Below are 19,632 nucleotides of genomic sequence, written 5' to 3' on the forward strand. Positions count from 1 at the left end.
CCCAATTTTTCCCAATCTTACCCTAAGAAAAATTTGAACAGGTGAGTGAAGCTGTAACCGCCAAGCATAACAGGAGTGGTAGTCCTCCCTGTGGTATATTTAATTGTATAACTTACAATGGAACAGTTCCATTGCAATGTATTGTCGAGGGCTTTCACAGCTGGATTCAACTGGTTGTGGTGGGCTTTCCGGGCTGTGTGGCCATGGCCTGGTGGATCTTGTTCCCCGTTTTGCCTGCCTCTGTGTCTGGTATCTTCACTGTGTCCAGTGAGAAGGGAATGTTTTAGTGGGGTATAAATTGTCATGTCCCCAGGTGGGGAACAAATCAGTTAGTGTTTGGGTGGAACTTGCTATGCAAAGGTGTGGTTGATAGTATAGTATTGCAGGTGGGGTTTTTCAGTCCAGGAAGTGACTCACATTTGCATTCCCTGCAGCAGCAGCAGCAATACTGGTGAATGCAAATCCTGTGTTTGGATGGAGTCCATTGTCCATGAACTTAGCATGCCCTTGGGGTTTGCTTTTGGTGTTTTTAAGTACTGGTAGCCAAGCTCTGTTAATTCCCAGAGTCTCTTATTTTCTGTTGAAGTTGTCTTGGTGTTTGTGAATGTCAATAGCATCCCTGTGCAGTCTGACATAGTAACCTTCTGAATTGTCCAGAATTTCAGTTTTTTTCAAATAAAATGTTATGTCCAGTTTTGTTCTGCATGACATGTTTTGCAACTGCAGATTTTTCAGGATGGTTAAGCCGACAGTGTCTTTCATTCTCCTTAATACGAGTCTGGATGCTGTGTTATAGGAACCACAAAACGCACCTCCACTCCTGGAGAATTAACTGTGAGACACCTCTGAAGATGCCAGCCACAGATGCAGGTGAAATGTTAGGAACAAGATCCACCAGACCACGGTCACACAGCCCCGAAAACCCACTATAACCAGTTCCAATGCACTTCAGAATCTACAGATTCCTTGCAGTTCACAATCCTGATTTGTTGGGAGGAAACAAACTTCTGTTCAGGGGCGTAACAAGGCAGCCCTGGGCAAACTGTAGCCCTGGGCAAAACCTGAGTTGGATGCCCCCCCCCCCCATGGGCGGCCACTCCACCATGACCAAAAAAATCTTTGCACCAGGACATTGGTGCCTGCAGGGGGTGTGATTTTAGACATATCAGCACCAAAATTTCAGCATATCATTAGGAGACTGTCCTTATGCCACTCCCCAAGTTTGGTGAGGTTTGGTTCAAGGAGTCCAAAGTTATGGACTCCCAAAGGGGGTGCCCCATCCCCCATTGTTTCCAATGGGAGCTAATAGGAGATGGGGGCTACAGTTTTAAGGGTCCATAACTTTGGCCCCCCTGAACCAAACTGCACCAAGCTTGGGGGTGCCATCATCTCCAGATGATACCCTGAAATTTTGGTGCCGATACATCCAAAAATGCACCCCCTGCAGGAACATCCTAGAAATTTGCCCAAGAATCTTTGTTCTGCATTGAGTTTTCTGCATTGCTGTCAATGGGGGTTGCAGGCTGTGGGGGGCACATTTCTGAAGGCACAGTCTCAAAACTTTCAGGGTCTCATCAGGAGACTGCCCTAATGATACCCCCCAGGTTTGGTGCAGTTTGGTTCAGGGGGGCCAAAGTTATGGACCCTCAAAACTGTAGCCCCCATCTCCTGTTAGCTCCCATTGGAAACAATGGGGGATAGGGGCACCCCCTTTGAGAGTCCATAACTTTGGACTCCCTGAACCAAACCTCACCAAACTTGGGGGGGGGGAGCATAAGGACAGTCTCCTGATGATACGCTGAAATTTTGGTGCTGCAAGCCTAAAAACTGCGCCTCCTGCAGGCCAGAAATGGAAAACCACTAAAATACCCAAAAACGAACCCAGCATTTTGATGCCCCCCACAAGGTGATGCCCTGGGCAGCTGCCCACCTTGCCCAATGGGCATTACGCCAGTGCTTCTGTTGGCTCAGGCGTCTCCATTTAGACTTCATGGTCAATGGGAGCTTGATTCAGGACTACCCAAAACAGGAAACCTTCCATTGTCCTTCTATCTGCGTGGGGGAGGGATGCACAAGGTTGGCAAATAGCTGAGTCAAAACAAGCACGGTTTGTTTATGATGTCAGAATGTAGCCTTTATATTTTCAAATGCTTCAGTCAAACTTGGCTTTATTTCTGCCCTGGTGGCACAAATTTAAATTCTCCGCCACTCCCCAGGTAATTCATTAAGATGTTTCCAAGTGCCAAGAAAGATGTTGCTTATCAAAGAGAAGCAAGAAGCAAGCAGTGAGGAGGCAAATGCGTTGTGACAGGCGAGGCCCTCCGATAACAGAAGGGTCTTCTTGCAATAATTCCAATTTGTTTGAGCTTCGCTGGGTTCAGCTTGCTTGCTTTTTTGTTTACTCTGCAGCAAACAATGCTCATATTCAAAAGGGTAATAGAACATTTGTGGGCCATCTCCTGTTAAACCCAGAGCAGTTTATTCATACTTAGTATTTTTTTTCCTGATTCTCTAATTGGGTGAGCTTTTACGACTATTTTGCCTAACAAAGCAACAACATAATTTTTCGGAAGTGGAAAAAACAAACCCCGCAGGCCCTTTCAGGACAACCCTAAGGCCCTGTGTGTGTGTGCAAGGGCAGGGGTGGGGGCGGGGGTTAGTAGTAAAATCGCTGGTAGAGATTTCTGAATGTTTAGTGATGGGGCTCAGACTGTGAAGTTCTAAGGGCTCCGCAAAAAACATGTATTACAGCCTTTAAAAAATAAAGGTAGGAACAAGTATGTTGTTGCAGGCTGACCATTTCACCTTATAACTCAGCAACAAAAAGGACCAAAAAGATTTTTTTAAAAAAGAAGAAGCAAGCAAGTATGAAGACATATTTTCAAAATGAAAAGTGGTAATTAATATTGTCAATGACTTTCACAACCAGAATCAACCGACTGGTATGAGTTTTCCAGGCCGTATAGGCTTGGTCAACTCCGCCATTGCAGAGGGTTGAGCATTGGGCTAGCAACCAGTCCCCATAAAACCCCAATCGCTATGAAACAAGAAAAATAACTTCAAGCATTTCTGGTAAAGCAGGCGGGAGTTCGGCTTCACACGATATGACAGTGTCAGAGCAAACCATCACTGGTGTCTGGTACCTGATGTCAGAAGTGATCTTCTCTGCCAAAAACATTACAACAGTTGGAACATGGAACGTACAAACCTTATACCACAGTGGACAACTTGCCCAACTCCTACGGGTATTTGACCACTACTGGCTGGAAATTCTAGGTGTCAGTGAGGTCAGGTGGACAACAAATGGCCAGATCAACAGCAATGGCAAGACCATCTTGTATGCAGGTCACAAAGATCGGCATGAATGTGGAATAGGCCTTATTCTGAGCAAATGAGCTGAAAAAGGACTCATCAGTTGGCCACCCATCAATGACTGGATCACAGCCCATTTTGCTCATGGGCATGCCAAAGCAACCTGTGCACCAACTAAAGCTCAGATGGTGCAATAATGGATTAATTTTATGAACAGCTCCAAGATGTCTTTGCTAACATCCCAAATCATGACCTACAGCTCCTGATTGGTGATTTCAATGCCCAATTAGGTGGCAGCCAACAACGATTCGAAAATGTGATTGGAGCCCACACATCCTTTGCTCAGCTCAGCGACAACAGCGAGTGATTGCTGTCGTTCTATAAACACAATGGCGATCACTGGACAGGCAGACCTTCAATGAAATTAACTTCATCTTTATCAGCCAGAAGTGGAGGTCAGCAATGCGTGGTGCAAGGGTCTACAGAAAGGCAGATGTTGGATCAGACCATTATCTAGTCAGAGCAGAAACGAAGCTCAAGCTCAGAAACATAAGAAAGACTGTATCAAAGAAACCATTCACCATAGAAAAACTCAAGGACCGTGCCACTACCACCACCTTCGCCTTGGAACTGCAAAATCGCTTCAACCTTCTCAGGGAAATGATAGACATAGAAGACCTCTGGAGTAGCCTTAGGGACACCATCACAGAATGTGCCAAAACACGATTGGGAGATGCTGAGGGCAACAGAAGGAACAGCCTTCAGAGCCAGCAGGGCCAGCGCCGATGGAGATTGAGCCGGGGGGGGGGGGGGGCTGCCACAGCCAGAAGGCCCATGACTTGCCATGACTCACCGGCTGCTATCACCCCTCCCCACTCAATCTCCATTGGCACCAGCCCTGCTGCTTCCAAAGACGAAGCAGCAGGGCCACCCCTGATAGAGGTTGAGCCGGGGGCAGCATACAGCAGCCAGCGGGACTGCTGCTTATTGCACCCTGCCAGCTGCTGCCGCCCCCGCCCCCCACTCAACCTCCATCAGCGCTGGCCCTGCTGCCTCATCTTCAGCCTCTTGTGGGGTTGGGCCGAGGGGACCCACAGAAGGCTTCGGTCTCGAGGGGGGCATTTTGCGCCCCAAAGATACTAGATAGATGGTGCCCGAGGACATAGATCACCCCTTATCCCTCTGGCAGGTACGCCTCTGGCAAAGAAGAAGAAGAACATCATCCTCACTTCTTTTTGAGGCAGGGAGCAGAGCCTTTGGGCAAATATGACCCAAATGAGGAAGGAAGTAGGATAAAGAAAACAAATCCTTAGTCATCACAGTGGGTAAATAAATAACATCACAATTCACTAATATATCCTTTAATGTAGCAGAAGAATGCAGGCTCTGGCTGTGGGAACAATTAGCCTAGAGAAAAGAGAAATGTTGGTAGAAAGAAAGAAAGAAAGAAAGAAAGAAAGAAAGAAAGAAAGAAAGAAAGAAAGAAAGAAAGAAAGAAAGAAAGAAAGAAAGAAAGAAAGAAAGAAAGAAAGAAAGAAAGAAAGAAAGAAAGAAAGAAAGAAAGAAAGAAAGAAAGAAAGAAAGAAAGAAAGAAAGAAAGAAAGAAAGAAGAGTTTTCACCATTTTGAGGACAAAACAAGAAACCATGAACTGTACAAAAAAAAACAGAATTAAATTAAGGATTAGAAAGCATTTTCTAACTCAGAACCATTCCAGATGATATTTCAGCCAGCTTGCTTTTGCAAATGTGTTCACATGAATAATCTATCCATTTGAGCCGCATAACATCAGAGAAGGGCTTTTTCTCTTTTAATTGCACAGAAAGCCACATTCTAACAAAAAGTCACATGGCCATATGAGACGGCTATGTACTAAGGCAGACCAGAGAAACAGGAAAAAGTGAAAAAGCAAAATCAGGATGGTATGTCCCAGGGGAGTGCCAGGAGTGTTAAAAAATAGAGCAGGAGAAAAGGGACTGGCTGATCCCTCTCAGCGCAACTCTGGAAACCACTCCCATATCCCATATCCCTCCAAAGCAAAGAAGGCAAGGTAGGCAGAGATCAGATTCCCAGGCCTGGCCCTGGCCTCCAACAGGAGGCCAGAGGGGCAGGGACATAGGTGAGGGTGGCCCAGAAGCAACATCACACCTGTCTAGGAAACTTGCAGAAATTCTGTGGTAAACCCATAGAGTTTTCAGTGCTTCCTAAAGAGGTCAGACCTCACACTGAAAGCCATTTTTCAATTTTCCTCTGCTGCTACTCTGAGGCCCCTTCCACATGGGCCAATAAACACGGGTTAAGGATGGTAAAAAACCTGTTTTGGGTGGACTTTGCACGGATCCCCCCCCCCCCAAAGCGAGTCTGCCTGAGTTATTTCCTTCAAACCAGGTTTTTTGAGAATCTCACTACCTGCGAGTCTTTTGAAAAATCCCGGGTTGCAGCCGCTTGTGAGCAAAAGCCTGGACAGGAGGTACTTTATTTGGCTGCGCTTTCCTTTTAAAATTATTTCCTGGCTTAAGTTACATCTGTGTAGCCACTCAGATGCAAATGGTCGTATTGTGGTATCCTGAGAGATCATCCTGGCTGTGGTGGTTCATTTGTGTGTGCCTGCGTAGCTATGCATCGGTGGGAGGTAAATAAAAAAATAGACGTGCCTCCATGCGAAGGTGCGACAGCAAACCACATTGTTTTCATGACCTCTAATCGCTGCCTGCATGGATGCATGCGAATGCAAAAACAGGAAAGCCGGTTACTTTATCCCAGTGGCGTAGCGCCAAGGGGACGGGGGGGCGCAACACACGAGGGGTGCGCCCCTGCGGGGGTGTGGCGGGGTGGACAGGGCCGTGGTAGGGACACAGTTCCCCCTCGCTCCACCCTTGCTTTATCCTGGCTGCAACCCGCTATACATTTGTTGTGCGGAAAGGGCCTGAACATTTGCAGGAAATGCCAGAAAGTCTTCAGCTACCTACAGCATAACCGTAACAGCTGCTGCCATAGCTCAAGCAACAACCACAGGCTACTGATGTGCTGGACTGCCAGGTTCCTGCTAAGCAGTTGCAGTCCATCAGCTGCCTGGAACCACAGCTAGGTTAGCACCTGTGGTAAGTGGTCCCCTTCCCTACACTCTTGCAAAGTATCCACCTCTGCATGGAGTAGCTGCTCTGTGAATAGCCAAGTGCTTGCAGACCCTCATACAGCTTTTCCAGCACAACAGCCTGTCCTTCTCGGACCACTTGCCAGGTCCGTGACCTCTGGCCCAATACTGTCTCTTGCTGGTGGGTAGATGGACTTCACCCACAACCCTGAACATCAATTTTCCTGGGAATTGCTGGGAAGAGGGCAAAGCAGGGGAGATATGTGACCATTGCCTGCCTCTGCATGGACTGAGAGAGTTCTGAGAGAATTGTGACTGGCCCAAAGTCACCCAGTGGCTTCATGTGGAAGTGTGGGGAATCAAACCCAATTCTCCAGAAAAAAGTCCCCCACTCTTAACTACTAAACTACACTGGCACTATACTACACCGGCTCTATTATTGCATTATTTGTCAAGTGTATTGTACTATCTCTCTTTTTTTGGCATTGTTTTCTGTTTCTGTAATCAGTTTTGACCTTCAGCAAGAAAGACCAGGTCCAAAAGAGATAAGTAAATAAGTGAAAATGCTAGGAATGAGCATCATCTTTCCATGGTAGTAGACCTCATAAAGGTTACATGGATTCATCATGTACCCATATAGAGAAAAGGGTACATTATATGAATCAGTTCTCATGTTTTCATTTGGTTCTCCTTTTCTCATACAGATTTCATTCTGCTCTTAATAACCTCTCTTATGTTTTGTTCTACAACTTTTGGACTCTTATTCACTGGCTGAATGGATTAATTTGGACTAAATCGACTAGAACGAATTTGCCCAGCTCTTAGACAATCCTGTTGTCGCTTCTTTGCGATGGCCAGGGTGTTGAACTAATCTTTCTGAAGCAGCAATATTGGCCATCCAGGCGACACGAGCTAAGTGTGCAAAGTTGGAGCTGCCGAAATGCCAACCAATAACAGTTTAATGGGTGGTTTAATTTACTAGGTAGTCCATGACCTTATTCTATTATCTATGCATTTAAAAATCCCCGCTGTAGTCCACGCTTTAGAAAAATCTTGATCGCTTTAGGGGCTTACACGACAGGTTTTACAATGATGCAAGATTTATGGTTGCTAGTTTACTTTCAGAGGGTAAAGGGAGACAGGATATTTTCTGTGTGGCCTCTCTGAATGCCTCTTTCATCTTTGAAAGCAGATCAAGGAAAATATGTGGTACTGGAAATGTCAGAATACGGATGCAACATTCTATCATATGTGGCAGATATGTAAGAAAGCAAGAAAATACTGAATAGAGATACATGAAAAGATACAAAAAGTATTAAAAGTTTGAGATTACTCTGAAAAAATATGCTACTAAATATTGTACCAAGTAATATTCCAAATTATTCAAGTACATGGTGATGTTGGCAAGCAGGCATGTACACAGGGTGGGACAAGCCAGGGCACCTGCCCCGAGTGCCGCTTGAGTGTGGGCACTGAACAACCAAGAACCCTCCCCAATTGTGTGCATAAGAACACGAGGTAGGTGCACACCCCACAATAGCTGCTTGGAGAAAGAATGGCACTACGATGGGCAAGGGGTTACACTGCTTCCTGATGCTGAAAGAGCACGTTTGGTTGTCATGCTGTTGTTTTGGTTGTTATGCTGGAGAGCTTCTCAGGATCCCCATTGAAGTTTGCTTTCAGTTCCTTCCTCTTCCTCCGTCGCCCTGCCGATCTGCCAGGGGCTTGGAGCGCTTGGGGGCCTGGGGTTTGGCCCCAGTTCTGGGCGCCTCATGCTGTTGCACATCTGCCCCAACCCCCACTGCTGGTTGCCGTAACCCCCGCCGCTGCCGCAACCCCCACTGCCCCAAACCCAGCTGCTGTCACAACCCCTGCTGCTGGCTGGAGCCACTTGTAGATCCACCAGTTGCTGTTGCAAAAGGTGAAAGTCCCACTGCAACTCCTTGTGGCTCAACCATAGGTAGGCCGTCTCTCTCACAGATCCTGTCCCCATGTATAGCGGGTCCCGCTGTTTGATCTCCAATATCTTGACCTCTTCCACTTGGAGCTTCAGTATAGTCCCAAGGCTTGAAGCCTGATCAGAAGTGCATCCGACCAGTTCCCAGCAGAACGTTCTCGAGGGGGTCTCTTCCACTTGTGTTGGAACCGTGTCGTCTAGGGTACCTTTGGGGTAACTGCAAGCATCTCCAACAGTCCAACCGTCCACAGCCAGGACTCCACTGCTGCCATCTGCCCCACTGTCGGTAGTCACCCCACCAGTAGCCCCATGCATAGTAGGAGGAATGGGAGTAGGTGCGGGGATCCAGGAGAACTGGCTTAATGTTAGGTCTCGGAACTGCAAGCCAACAAACAGACTCTGAGGTATTCATAGAATCATAGAATCATAGAGTTGGAAGAGACCCCAAGGGCCATCAAGTCCACCCGCTTGCAATGCAGGAACACACACGCAAAGCACTTTCACATCATCTACTACACAGTCCTTCTAGCTCAGGGGTCAGCAACCCGTGGCTCCAGAGCTGCATGCGGCTCTTTCAGCCTTATACTGTGGCTCCACATGGCCTGGAGGTCGGAGGGTAGCGTGCGCCTGTCCCTCCAACCCTCCAGAGCAGTGCTGGAAGAAAAGGTGAGTGGAGGGGCCGAACCGGAGGTGGCTCCGTGCAGAGCTGCCTCTTCGGCTCGGTAGATCTTTGGAAAACGGGTCCAAATGGCTCTTTGGGTGGTAAAGGTTGCTGACCCTTGTTCTAGCTGGTTATGCTGGGGATTGAACCTGGATTCTTTTGCATACCAAGCAGATGCTCTGCCACGAAACTACAGCCCCGCCACAACCAATATCTATTGCCACAGTCTACCAGTTTCTCTGAGTTCCCAATTCTATTTTGTTTTTTAAAGCAAACCTCTTGTCCTTTTTGTTGTGTAGATGTAAGATACAATAGCTTCAGCTCAATAACAGTTTGATAAAAAATCCCTCTGTTGGTGCAGCAGGAGAACCGACAGCTGCAAAGGGCTGATAGAAGGAAAATGTACCTTCGAAAATGCCTGCCTTCCCTTGCTAAACTGAGCAGTTTGAATGTGCTCCTTCTGGAAAGATCGTACCAAATCAAGAAAAAAATCCACTGCAGTTTAGAAGCCAAGGTGGGAATCATCTTGTATGCCTCCCTGCTTCTTGATTTTCTATAAGAAAGGACTTTGTAACAACCCTGCACCCGAGATCACAAGAATATGAGCCCCCCTCCAGTAGGCAGTACCAAAGAGGAGCTGCCCTTTCAGAAACAAGTCATGGTCGGACTGCATGACATTCTATTGACTGCATGACATAGTGACATTTCCTTATCTTCAAGGCTTTCCTATCCCTGAGTCAATCTTGACAAGTTTGCTTATTTTCCTACAAGGGAGATAGATGCCAGATGCGAGGAAGACAAAAGATGGGGGATGAGGCCGGGAATATATCTATTGTGGGGGCGGGGGAGGCAATCAGGCAAAGGGAGACCTTCTTTTGATGGAGGCCAGGGGATGAGGACGGTCAATGCAATAAAAATGTTCCAAAGGAAACATGCCCCAGCCAGGGTGGATTCTGCTGTGTTGGGCAGCTCATAAATTTCAGACAGCCTCCATGGCGAATGATGCCCTTTGCAGCGCCTCTTATCTGAAGAAGAGCAACATTCCTTAATTAGCTCCGGGGGCTGCGGGCGCCCTTTCTATTAGGCCGACAACCACATTATTGCGAGGGGAGGAGATTCATCTGCCTAACAGTGACATTTGTTTCCCAAGCCTTTTGCTATGTATGATGGGTGGCCTAGTTTGAAAGAATACTTTCTTTGTTCACAAAAGCATGAAGACAAAGGGCCTAGTTGGGGATGCTGCCTTGAACAAAGTTATGATACAAACGCGGGAACTTTCTTCCAGTTTCTCTCTCTCTGGACTTTTTTTGCAGCTTCAAGGTATTAAGAGAGAAGTCACGCCTCATTTGCAGAGGTCTCTTTGGGGACAACGTATAGACATGCACTGGACCCAGCTGACCACGCGTTTATGCAGTCCATGCAAGCAACTTTCCACACTCAATGCTGAGGTCACTGGAGAGAAGGAAATAGCCCATTACTTTTCTAGGGCCTGTCTAGACCTCCCAGATAAGAAAGACATGGGCTTTCCCCCCCCCAAATTGAGTCCAAAAGAATTTGCGGTGAAACTACGGTAACCTAAGGGGGATTCAAAAGGGACAAAAGGCAGCATTGGGTCACACAAATGAAACTCACTGCCACAGGATGTGGTGATGGCCACTAGTGCGAATAAATTCAAAAATGGGGCTGGGGCGAGGGGGCGGGAACAAATAAACATATGGAGGATAACTTTGCTGCTAACGATGAGACATAATAGCCAAATGAGAACTGCAGGTTCTGAAGCAAAAGGCCTTTGATTTTCAGATGCCCCCAGCATCTGAAAATCAAAGGCTTTCTACTTCTGAACCTGTGGTTCTCATTTGGCTATTACGTCTCATAGCTAGCAACAAACTTATCCTCCAACAGTCAGCAGGTGGGGCTGATACAAGTAGGCTCCACTTGTGAAGTTCTCTGAGATACCAAGGTAGCGAAGACATTAGATAACAAAAAAATTCATCTTAAAAACCATTAAAACCAAACAAAAACATTTCATCAAAACAGTTAAGACCAGGCAAAAAATACACATACAAAAATATAAAGCAATAATTAAACATATAACAGGGAAGAAGGGATCACTGAGGGAAAGCCAGACACTGGCAGATGTCAGCAATGGAAGGAGACAGAAGAGTCTCTCCTGGGAGAGAGTTCCAGAGTTTTGGTGCACTGAGAAGCCCCTCTCTTGAGTTATCACCCACCTCATCTCAGAAGGTGGAGGTGACCAATGCAAGGCCTCAGAAGATGACCATAGTAATCAGGTAGGTTTGTAAGGAAGTAGGCATTCGTTCGGATATGCTGGTGTCAAGGCACATAGGGCTCAAAATGTAAGTTCCAGCACCTTGAATGGTGCCCAGAAACAGACTGGGAGCCAGTGTAGATGTGTGAAGAGTGTAGAGATATGGTCTCTACGATCAACTGGAACCAATTGACATTTGTTCTGATCCAGCACAGCTGCTCATTTAAAAAAACTTAAACTTGTCACAAGTGAATCTCTTTTCAATGTTCCTCAATTCTCCAGTTGGTGTAATCCAGTTTTATTCATTGGTAGATGAATGTTTTACACTGTTCCTATTGCATTCATTTCAATTGTGTACTAACCCCATCTTGAGTCTATGAGAAAAGCGAGCTACAAATGAAGTAAAGAAAGGTCTAGGGGGAAAGGGAATTTCATCCATAATGTACATCTTGAATCATGCAGAATGCGGGGAGGGGCAGCCAAGTTGTGACAAAGGACAGATTAGGTGCTGGTTGGGTTGGAACAAACTGTGACAGCGGGACAGAGGCATTTTAAAAGAAATCTCAGAAAGTGTGAAAAATGCTATGAATGGCCCCAAAGACTTCTAGGGTTGACTCTTTATTTCCTAGTGGGAATCAGTACACATACTCACCTTTGGGGTTTTCCATATGACTAAAAGCCACAGTTGTCATAGGTTTCCCAGAGTTGTCATAAAGGAAATCAGATATACATGGTAAAGCACTACACAGTTGGTGGTGGTGGAAAGTGCAGTCAAATTGCAGCCGAGTAGGGTTTTCCAGGCAAGAGGCATTCAGAGGTGGTTTGCCATTCTCTGTCGCTCTACAGTGGTCCTGGATTTCATTGGTGGTCTCTGATCCAAGTACTAGCCAGGGCTGAACCTGCTTAACTTCTGAGATATGACAAGATCAGGCTAGCCTGCATCAGGAGTGAGGAAGGGGAGGGAGGGAGGGGTGGCATGCAAGGGAGGGGGAAGGGGTCCGGCATCTGGACATGGCCCACACACCCTAGCAGAGGGAGGGGAAGGGGTGACATGCAAGGGAGGGGAGGGGTGGCATGCAAGGGAGGGGAGGGGAGGGGCCCCAGCGTCTGGACATGGCCCACCCACCCTAGCGGGGGGGGGGAGAGGGAGGGGTGGCATGCAAGGGAGGGAAGGGGAGGGGAGGGGGGACTATCCTGCACTGACTGCCTACATTGACTATCCTGTTACAGATCTCAAATTGGGGGGGTGATGGTTGTCAAGTGGGAGCTTAGCTATTTAATGGCCATTCATCTGTGACCAGAGAAGCAAACTGAGGGAGAGCTGCCACACCAGCCCAAGAACACCGCAGACCCGGATGAATACTGACTGACCCTTTTGAAACACTCGCAGGTCAGGCTTTCCCCACAAGGAACCGCAGTTCTTACTTCGACATCTGTGCATTGAGTGTCCCATGAATATTCAGCAGCGGAGCTTCTGTCCAATGTATGCAAGTTGCTCATTTTGCATAGATTCAATCAGTTTCATCCTTTTAATTACAATATGCGTCCGGAATCTTAACAGCAGACACAATCATCAAATCGTTCATGCCGTCGTACATTCACAATCAATGGGGTGCTAAAGGTTGGCTGAGAAAATTTTTTTGTGCATTCTCATTCACATGTTCAATTGCAATCATGATATGAATTATTCTACTGTATGAATGTACAGAATTTGCATGTTCCCCATTTATGAAACCAATATATGCATACCTTCCTGCAATACCTAATAGATACTTTACTCATACAAATCGTGACTGACAGGCCCTTTGTTAAACTGATTGCCGGCTAATAGGCTCAGAGGATAGGATGATATCTTTTCTATAGGAGCTGATGACAAGAGAAGGTCTCCCAGCAGCTGCTGGTAATCACTTTTGGAGTGACATACCCACCAGAGCACGGAGAAGGTGACCGTGACATCATTTCAACTGAGGTACATGAAAAAGGTAGCAAAAAGAGCTTGACTAGAGAAACAGATGAGAGTTTTCTACTGGAGTTAGCCAGAAAATTGGGGGGGAGGGGGGAGGGATGCTGCTGAGTTAGCAGCTCTCTGGAGTGTTTTGGCTTCCAATAGGAGTGTCTGTTAGCTTCCCTTTATGCTCTTCTGTATTTATTTGAAACACTTCAAAGGCACTGTAAGTCTCCAGCTCTGTTTCATTCAAAGGAAACTATAGATGCGTTTGCCTTCTCCGCTGGTGTTAAGAGGCACCCCCCAATAAGCAGAGAGGGCAAAGTGTTGGCAATTTAATATATATTAGCAGAGTAGAACAGAAGAGACTGATTCACAGTTGCTTTTTATATAAAAGAGTTTACTAACTATTAGGGAGGGTTACATGGAGAAAATAAAAAGCAATGCTGTACTTCCCTATGTTACTACACTTGGTTACATATCGCTACCTCATGTGGTCACATCATGGTTCATCTGCACAAACAAAGAAAACAAGAGTTACCTTTGTAACCTCTGGCTATGTAGCATACAAGCGATGGCTAACTAGCTGACCAATAGCTAATCAATACAGCAGGTCATAAAACAGTGACCTCAGTAACTAGTTAACTTACACACAGTTAACCCTTTCATGAGTAAAGTGTGGCAGACACGTGCAAATGCCAACACAAAGGCACCCAGTAGCCGGGCACCCCACAGCTCTATGGCAGTGAAATTCAGAAGTGGGCGCCATTGCAGAGCAATGCAGGTGCCTGACTGGACTTCCACCTGGCCTTTAGGGCTGGGAACGCCACACTCAGGGCTTAAGAGTTATGCCACCAACTCCATTATACTCTTTGGAGGGTTTCCAGGTTTTTCTTTTGGTCGCCTCCCCACACCTCCTGGAAGTCCTCTGGAGGAGGCATCGTGGCACAGAAGTGGTGCCGTTCCCATCTGCCTCAGGATCAAGATTGGGCTGTCAAGCCTGATGACTCTTGAGGCAAAGCATCACTTAAAATTCATCTCTGCCCTCACTAATAGAAGGAATACCCTATTTTCCATCTGATCTCTGCCTTCTAAGGGACTTATATGTTCCAATTAGTGCTGAGGAGGAGAGTGCGGTATAATTGCTCCCAGTTTTATCTTAAAACCTACTGTGCACCTAGTACATTCCAATCCAATTGCAATTACAACCATATCTTGAATTCTATTTCAAAGCTTTGAAGACGAGGTGGATCCTGGATAACCCAAAACATGTTTTCCGTCCTGCTTACGTTCAAGCCAAGAGGGAATAACATCTCAATGTATTCAGTTTTAGACTGGTTGTCTTTCACATGACCTACCGCTTGATTATTTCAACTGGAGATGCTGGAGAATTGAGCCTGGGACCATCTGCATTTTAAGCAGCTGCTCTATCATTGAGCCACAGCCTCTCTGGTATCTGGGAATAGGCATTTGAGAATAGGCTTTGCTGAGCTAGAGTGCCCCCACCCTTCCTTGGTTACCCATGCCTCTCCATTCCTTCTCTTCCCCCTTCTCAGAAGGTAGATGGCAAGTTCCATAGAGACAGCGATCACCCTGGAAAACCCACCAGAACCAGTTGAATCCGGCTGTGAAAGCCTTCGACAAGACAGCAGTCTGTTTGCTTTATTGATGAGAACCTGTAAACAAACATTAAAAACCTTTCAGCCTCCTTCTCCATTGTAACCAAATTTAAAGCAATGTGCCTGTCTTTATCCTCTTCCAAACCTGCTTCCTTCCTCCACTCTAGTCTGAGGTTGGGAAAATCTTTGGGACAGGCATCTCTTTTTCCCATGAACCCTTGCAAGGAACTGTAGACATGGATTGTGCTAAGCAATTAATCTGTGCAAAAATTGTATTTCTGCAGCTTCCCCATCAGTCTGCTTTTCTGTAAGGTCTTCAAAGCACTGCCCTCTGTTCATTGCCAGTAAAGTAATTTCAAAAGAAAAGGCTGAGGGGACCAAACTCCATGGAGAATTCTGAGAAACTAAATGTTCCTGGTAATGTGCTTTTGACCTTTAGGGAACCAGACAATAGTTAACTTGCTGAATAGTGGACCACTGTTATTATTAACCCTTCTCTAACAATCTCCCCGGACTTTGCTCTCCAGGCTGGAGCCAGAGATGGGAAAAGGGATGTGTTTTGCAGCTGGTTGTGTGTCTGGGTTTAAATGCAAGGGTGTAAAATGCAAGCTCCGAATTCATGGCTCACACCACACGCTTTGACTGCACCAGCATCAGGAGGCTGGGGTGGATGGATCACTGCTGTAGAATCTCTTCCCCTCCTTCCCCCCCCCAAAAAAAAAACTTGCTCCTGTGAGTCGTAACTCTGGCACAAGGTTTCAAAACAGGAAAGCAGGGAAGAAAAGAAAGGGAGCAGAACATGGTTCTAAGCCCATAGTAGGTACATTCCAATGGGTTTGGTACACATGGTAGATTAAATGATTTGAAGAGGACATGACTTAAAGGGCAGGGTGGTATTATGATTCCCTTCTCTTTGGGAAAATAAATCATACGGTGCTATGGTTAAAGCACCGCTCTGCCTTTGGGACAGCTGCAGAGCTCTCACTTAGTCAAGCCCTGGGAACATTGAGCTGGTTGCAAAACTAGCATATTGCAGAGGCCAGAGGGCCCAGTCGGACAGAGGCGGATAGGGCCAGAGGGCATCCTTTTTTTTCCTTTTTTAATCCCAGGATTTGCATCATTGCCAGTGAAGGAGTCCTGAGCAAACTCATGTGAAATACTGGTTGTTGTGAGTTTTACACACACACACACACACACACACACACACACACACACACACACACACGGACACACAGCTCGGAAAATTCACAACCAGTGTAACTGTGAAAGCCTTCAACAATTCATGTGAAATACATCATTAAGGGGGCTGTATTGCAGCAATGTGTGATGAGCTGGGCATGTCCAAATACACACACAATACCTGGAGATTTGAGTGGGTCTAAGGAGGGCAGGATATGAAGTGGGGCTTCAGGTGTGATGCCACACAGTCCATCTTCCAAAGCAGCCATTTTTTTCCAGGGGAACGAATCTCTTTCACCTGAAGATCATTTATAATACCAAGAGACCTCCAGCCACTGCCTGGAGGTTGGCAACCTTAATTCAAAATGATTCACTGACAGGTGCCCTATTTCAGCAAGGAAAAGAAAAAGAAGAGGAAACATGTCAGCAATTCAAGGAGGCTCACAAAGTAGATTTTCCCAGGACAAGGCAAGCCACATTCTTGAACAGCAAAATTTCAAGGATATCAGAAAGGACGTCTGTGCTGTCACTGCGACCGTAAGAATCGATAGTGAGATGTTGGAAGTCTTCAGTGCAGAAGGGGACAGGACTGGCCCTTCCATTCATCAGGGAGATAGTCCAACTCCTGTTAGTGATAGGTATCTCAAAGCAGGGCTGCAAACAGGAAGGTGGATCTGCCTATCTGGAGCACTGGTTTGCCCCACCAAAGAATGCTGTTGACTTTCGTTCTTAGACACTGTCCTGATTCAAACACAAGACTGTGAAGGCAAGAGAATGTTCCTGTGGTTTCTTCTATTGTTTAGTAAAACTGTTTTTAAAAAGCAACTCTATTCTAACATCTCTCTACCATAACCATCCAAACCTAAAAGGGAAGAGAGCTGGCCTCTCTCCCAAATCTGGCATTCCAGAATCCCAATCCAGTATGACTCATGTTATTCATTAACCCTTGATTTCTTGCAGGGAAGCCATCAAAATGTTACAACACAGAGAGGTCATGAGGCTCCCCTGCCCCCAACTTGGGAGCTAATTCAGCAGTTTCAGAGGAAGACCCACCTTGGAACGTCGCTCTTACTTTTGTGGGTTATTCCAAGCTTCTCTTTTCTCTCTCCTTTCAGAGGAAGATTTCCAGCAGCCTGCATAGATTTTCTCTTCAGTGCTAAGAAGAAGCCCATCACAATGGTAAGAAACTTCAATTTCACTGGAGTCTGAAGTTGGAGGGGTGGGGGATCCAAGAGAGGATATACTTGAGCTTTTGAAGTGCTTAAATATAATTAATTGATGAGAAGTAGGGAGATAACTGATAGTAATTGGAGGGCTGAGTTGTTCCATTAATTAAACCATGGAATATATTGCTAAGGCTGGACTATTCCTTTGTTAGGCTTATAGCCCAGGATGAGAGCTAATCATAGTTGGAGATGGTTTTCTAGTAACAAGAAAGGTCCCTTCAAACAGGAAGGTGGATCTGCCCATCTAGAGCACTGGTTTGAAGTAGCCACCAAGAGAAGATGAAGCAGAAGGTGGATGTAAAGTGGGTTTCATGGGAACAAAAACTGGTACCTTTGGAAGATAGGAGAGGCAGAAGCAGAGAGAGAGAGAGAGAGAGAGAGAGAGAGAGAGAGAGAGAGAGAGAGAGAGATCTGTCTGTTGCCTGAAGTGAAGCGCTGAGGGGGATGGTCCCTGCCCCCCACCCCCACAGTGGCCTAATGCGGGATCGTGAATCTGCTGCCTTATAGCCATGTCTCTTGACTTCTACTCATGTTTGTCCAGGGTAAATAAGAGCCAATATTGTCAACATGCCGCAAGCTACCAGCACGATGTTGTCCAAAGAGCAGACCAAATTGAGCAGTGTTAACCCTTACAGTTTGGCAGTGAGGGATTCAGAGTTTGGTTGGCTTGATCATTGTGTCTAAGGAGTGAGGGCAACTGATGGCGCATAAGAAGCAGCGAGCTTGCTGTTGACCTTGAGAAGAATGTCTAGCTGGAGATGACTGAAACTGTGATGCGCTTTTGAGGTTGCTCTCTGGGAATCTGCCACCAGCTATATGAGTGTTCACTTGCTTCCACTGGGCTCTGTTGTATGTCTTCGTAAAATCTTGCAAAGAGGCCACAAGCCTCCCATGCATGTTCTCAGCAAAACAACATGCAATCCTACACCATTACCCGTGGAACGTAGAAAGGACATCCCTGTGACTGTAGATGTCCCTGAACAGGCCTCTGCTTTGTGTCCTAGGTACATGGCCAAGGAGGTGTTAAATTCCAGAACTGGGCTAAGACTTATGGCTGCTCTCCAGAAATGTATTTCCAGCCAGCCACGGTGGAAGAGCTGAAAGAGGTAAACACAGGAGGTGATGCTGGGGCAGGCTTTCCAGCTAGAGTGATTCTTCTATAGGGGGTGGGATGAACTGCTGTAGGGCATGGAATGCCTCTTGACCACCCAGTAATCTGGAGGTGTAAACTTTGAATGTGTAGAGAACGTTGGGTGCAATTAAGAGTTAATATGTAAAGTCACGTGGCTGCATGGCAGCCCGCCACCGGCCATCCTTGTTCATTCTAAACACGTGGGTATAGGTGGAACCTCCTCAGTAATGGCCAAATATTACTTTGTGCATGCGCAACCTTATATTACTTCATACTGCAGAATGCTATGATTATTGGACTGAGGTTGGGTTATGATTCTTATATGGGAGCAGGAGTGCCAACCGCAGGCGATCTCTTGTATTATCACTGATCTCCACGTGACCCGGATCACTTCCCCTGGAGAAAATGGCTGCTTTGGAAGATGGACTCTATGGCATTGTACCTCGCTGAGCTCCCTCTTCTCTCCAAACCCCACCCACTCCAGGCTGCACCCCTAAAACCTCCAAGTATTTCTCAACCCAAAGCTGGCAACCTGTATGGGAGGGGAGTCCTGAATGCTTTAAGAACATAAGAACGAGCCTGCTGGATCAGACCAGAGTCCATCTAGTCCAGCACTCTGCTACTCACAGTGGCCCACCAGGTGCCTTTGGGAGCTCACCTGCAGGAGGTGAAAGCAATGGCCTTCTGCTGCTGCTGCTCCTGATGCTTTGGGCTAGGGTGGCCAACTTTAGGCTGGAAAATTCCAGGAGATTTGGGGTCAGAGCCTGAGGAGGGTGGGGTTTGGGAAGGGAACACATCAAGGATATGAGGCCATAAATGTGGCAGTCTAACGCCACTGTTTCCTCCAAGGAAGCCAATATCTGCAGTCTGGAGATCCCTTGTAATTCCAGGGCAGCTCCCAGTCCCACCTGGAGGTTGGCGCTCCTACTTTGCATTTTTGCCACTTTTTGTGTTGTTGGTTTTTGTGGTTTTGATATGTTTTATGGTAGTACTTGGAAGTCAGATCTTTTTAAAGAATGGTATCTTATTTATTGTCATATTTTGAAGTCATATTTTCGTGTTTTTGAAAGCTGCTTTGAGAGAAAAAATTGCATACGTCTGAGGATATTTTTGCATATGCACACACACGCCAAGGATATCAAATATTTTAATAAAGGAATGAATTTATGGAAGAAGAAGTATGGTTGTTTAATACTGGAGGCCACATAACCCACACAAAGGTATAACAGTATCATTTGA

At 46.4% G+C, this 19,632-nt stretch overlaps 1 protein-coding gene across 1 annotated transcript in view; it reads left to right on the forward strand.

The window, feature by feature from the left end:
- Positions 1–17,034: 17,034 nt before the first annotated feature.
- The window catches only part of LOC125438811 (L-gulonolactone oxidase-like), a 56,468-nt gene continuing 53,870 nt past the window's right edge, over positions 17,035–19,632 (forward strand). Inside the window, 2 exon segments of the mRNA XM_048507387.1 lie at positions 17,035–17,214; positions 18,266–18,367. Of these exon segments, the coding sequence (XP_048363344.1) occupies positions 17,212–17,214; positions 18,266–18,367 (105 nt within the window). The 5' untranslated portion in view covers positions 17,035–17,211.

This window comes from Sphaerodactylus townsendi, linkage group LG01 (genome assembly GCF_021028975.2).
Source record: "Sphaerodactylus townsendi isolate TG3544 linkage group LG01, MPM_Stown_v2.3, whole genome shotgun sequence".
Lineage (NCBI taxonomy): Eukaryota > Metazoa > Chordata > Lepidosauria > Squamata > Sphaerodactylidae > Sphaerodactylus > Sphaerodactylus townsendi.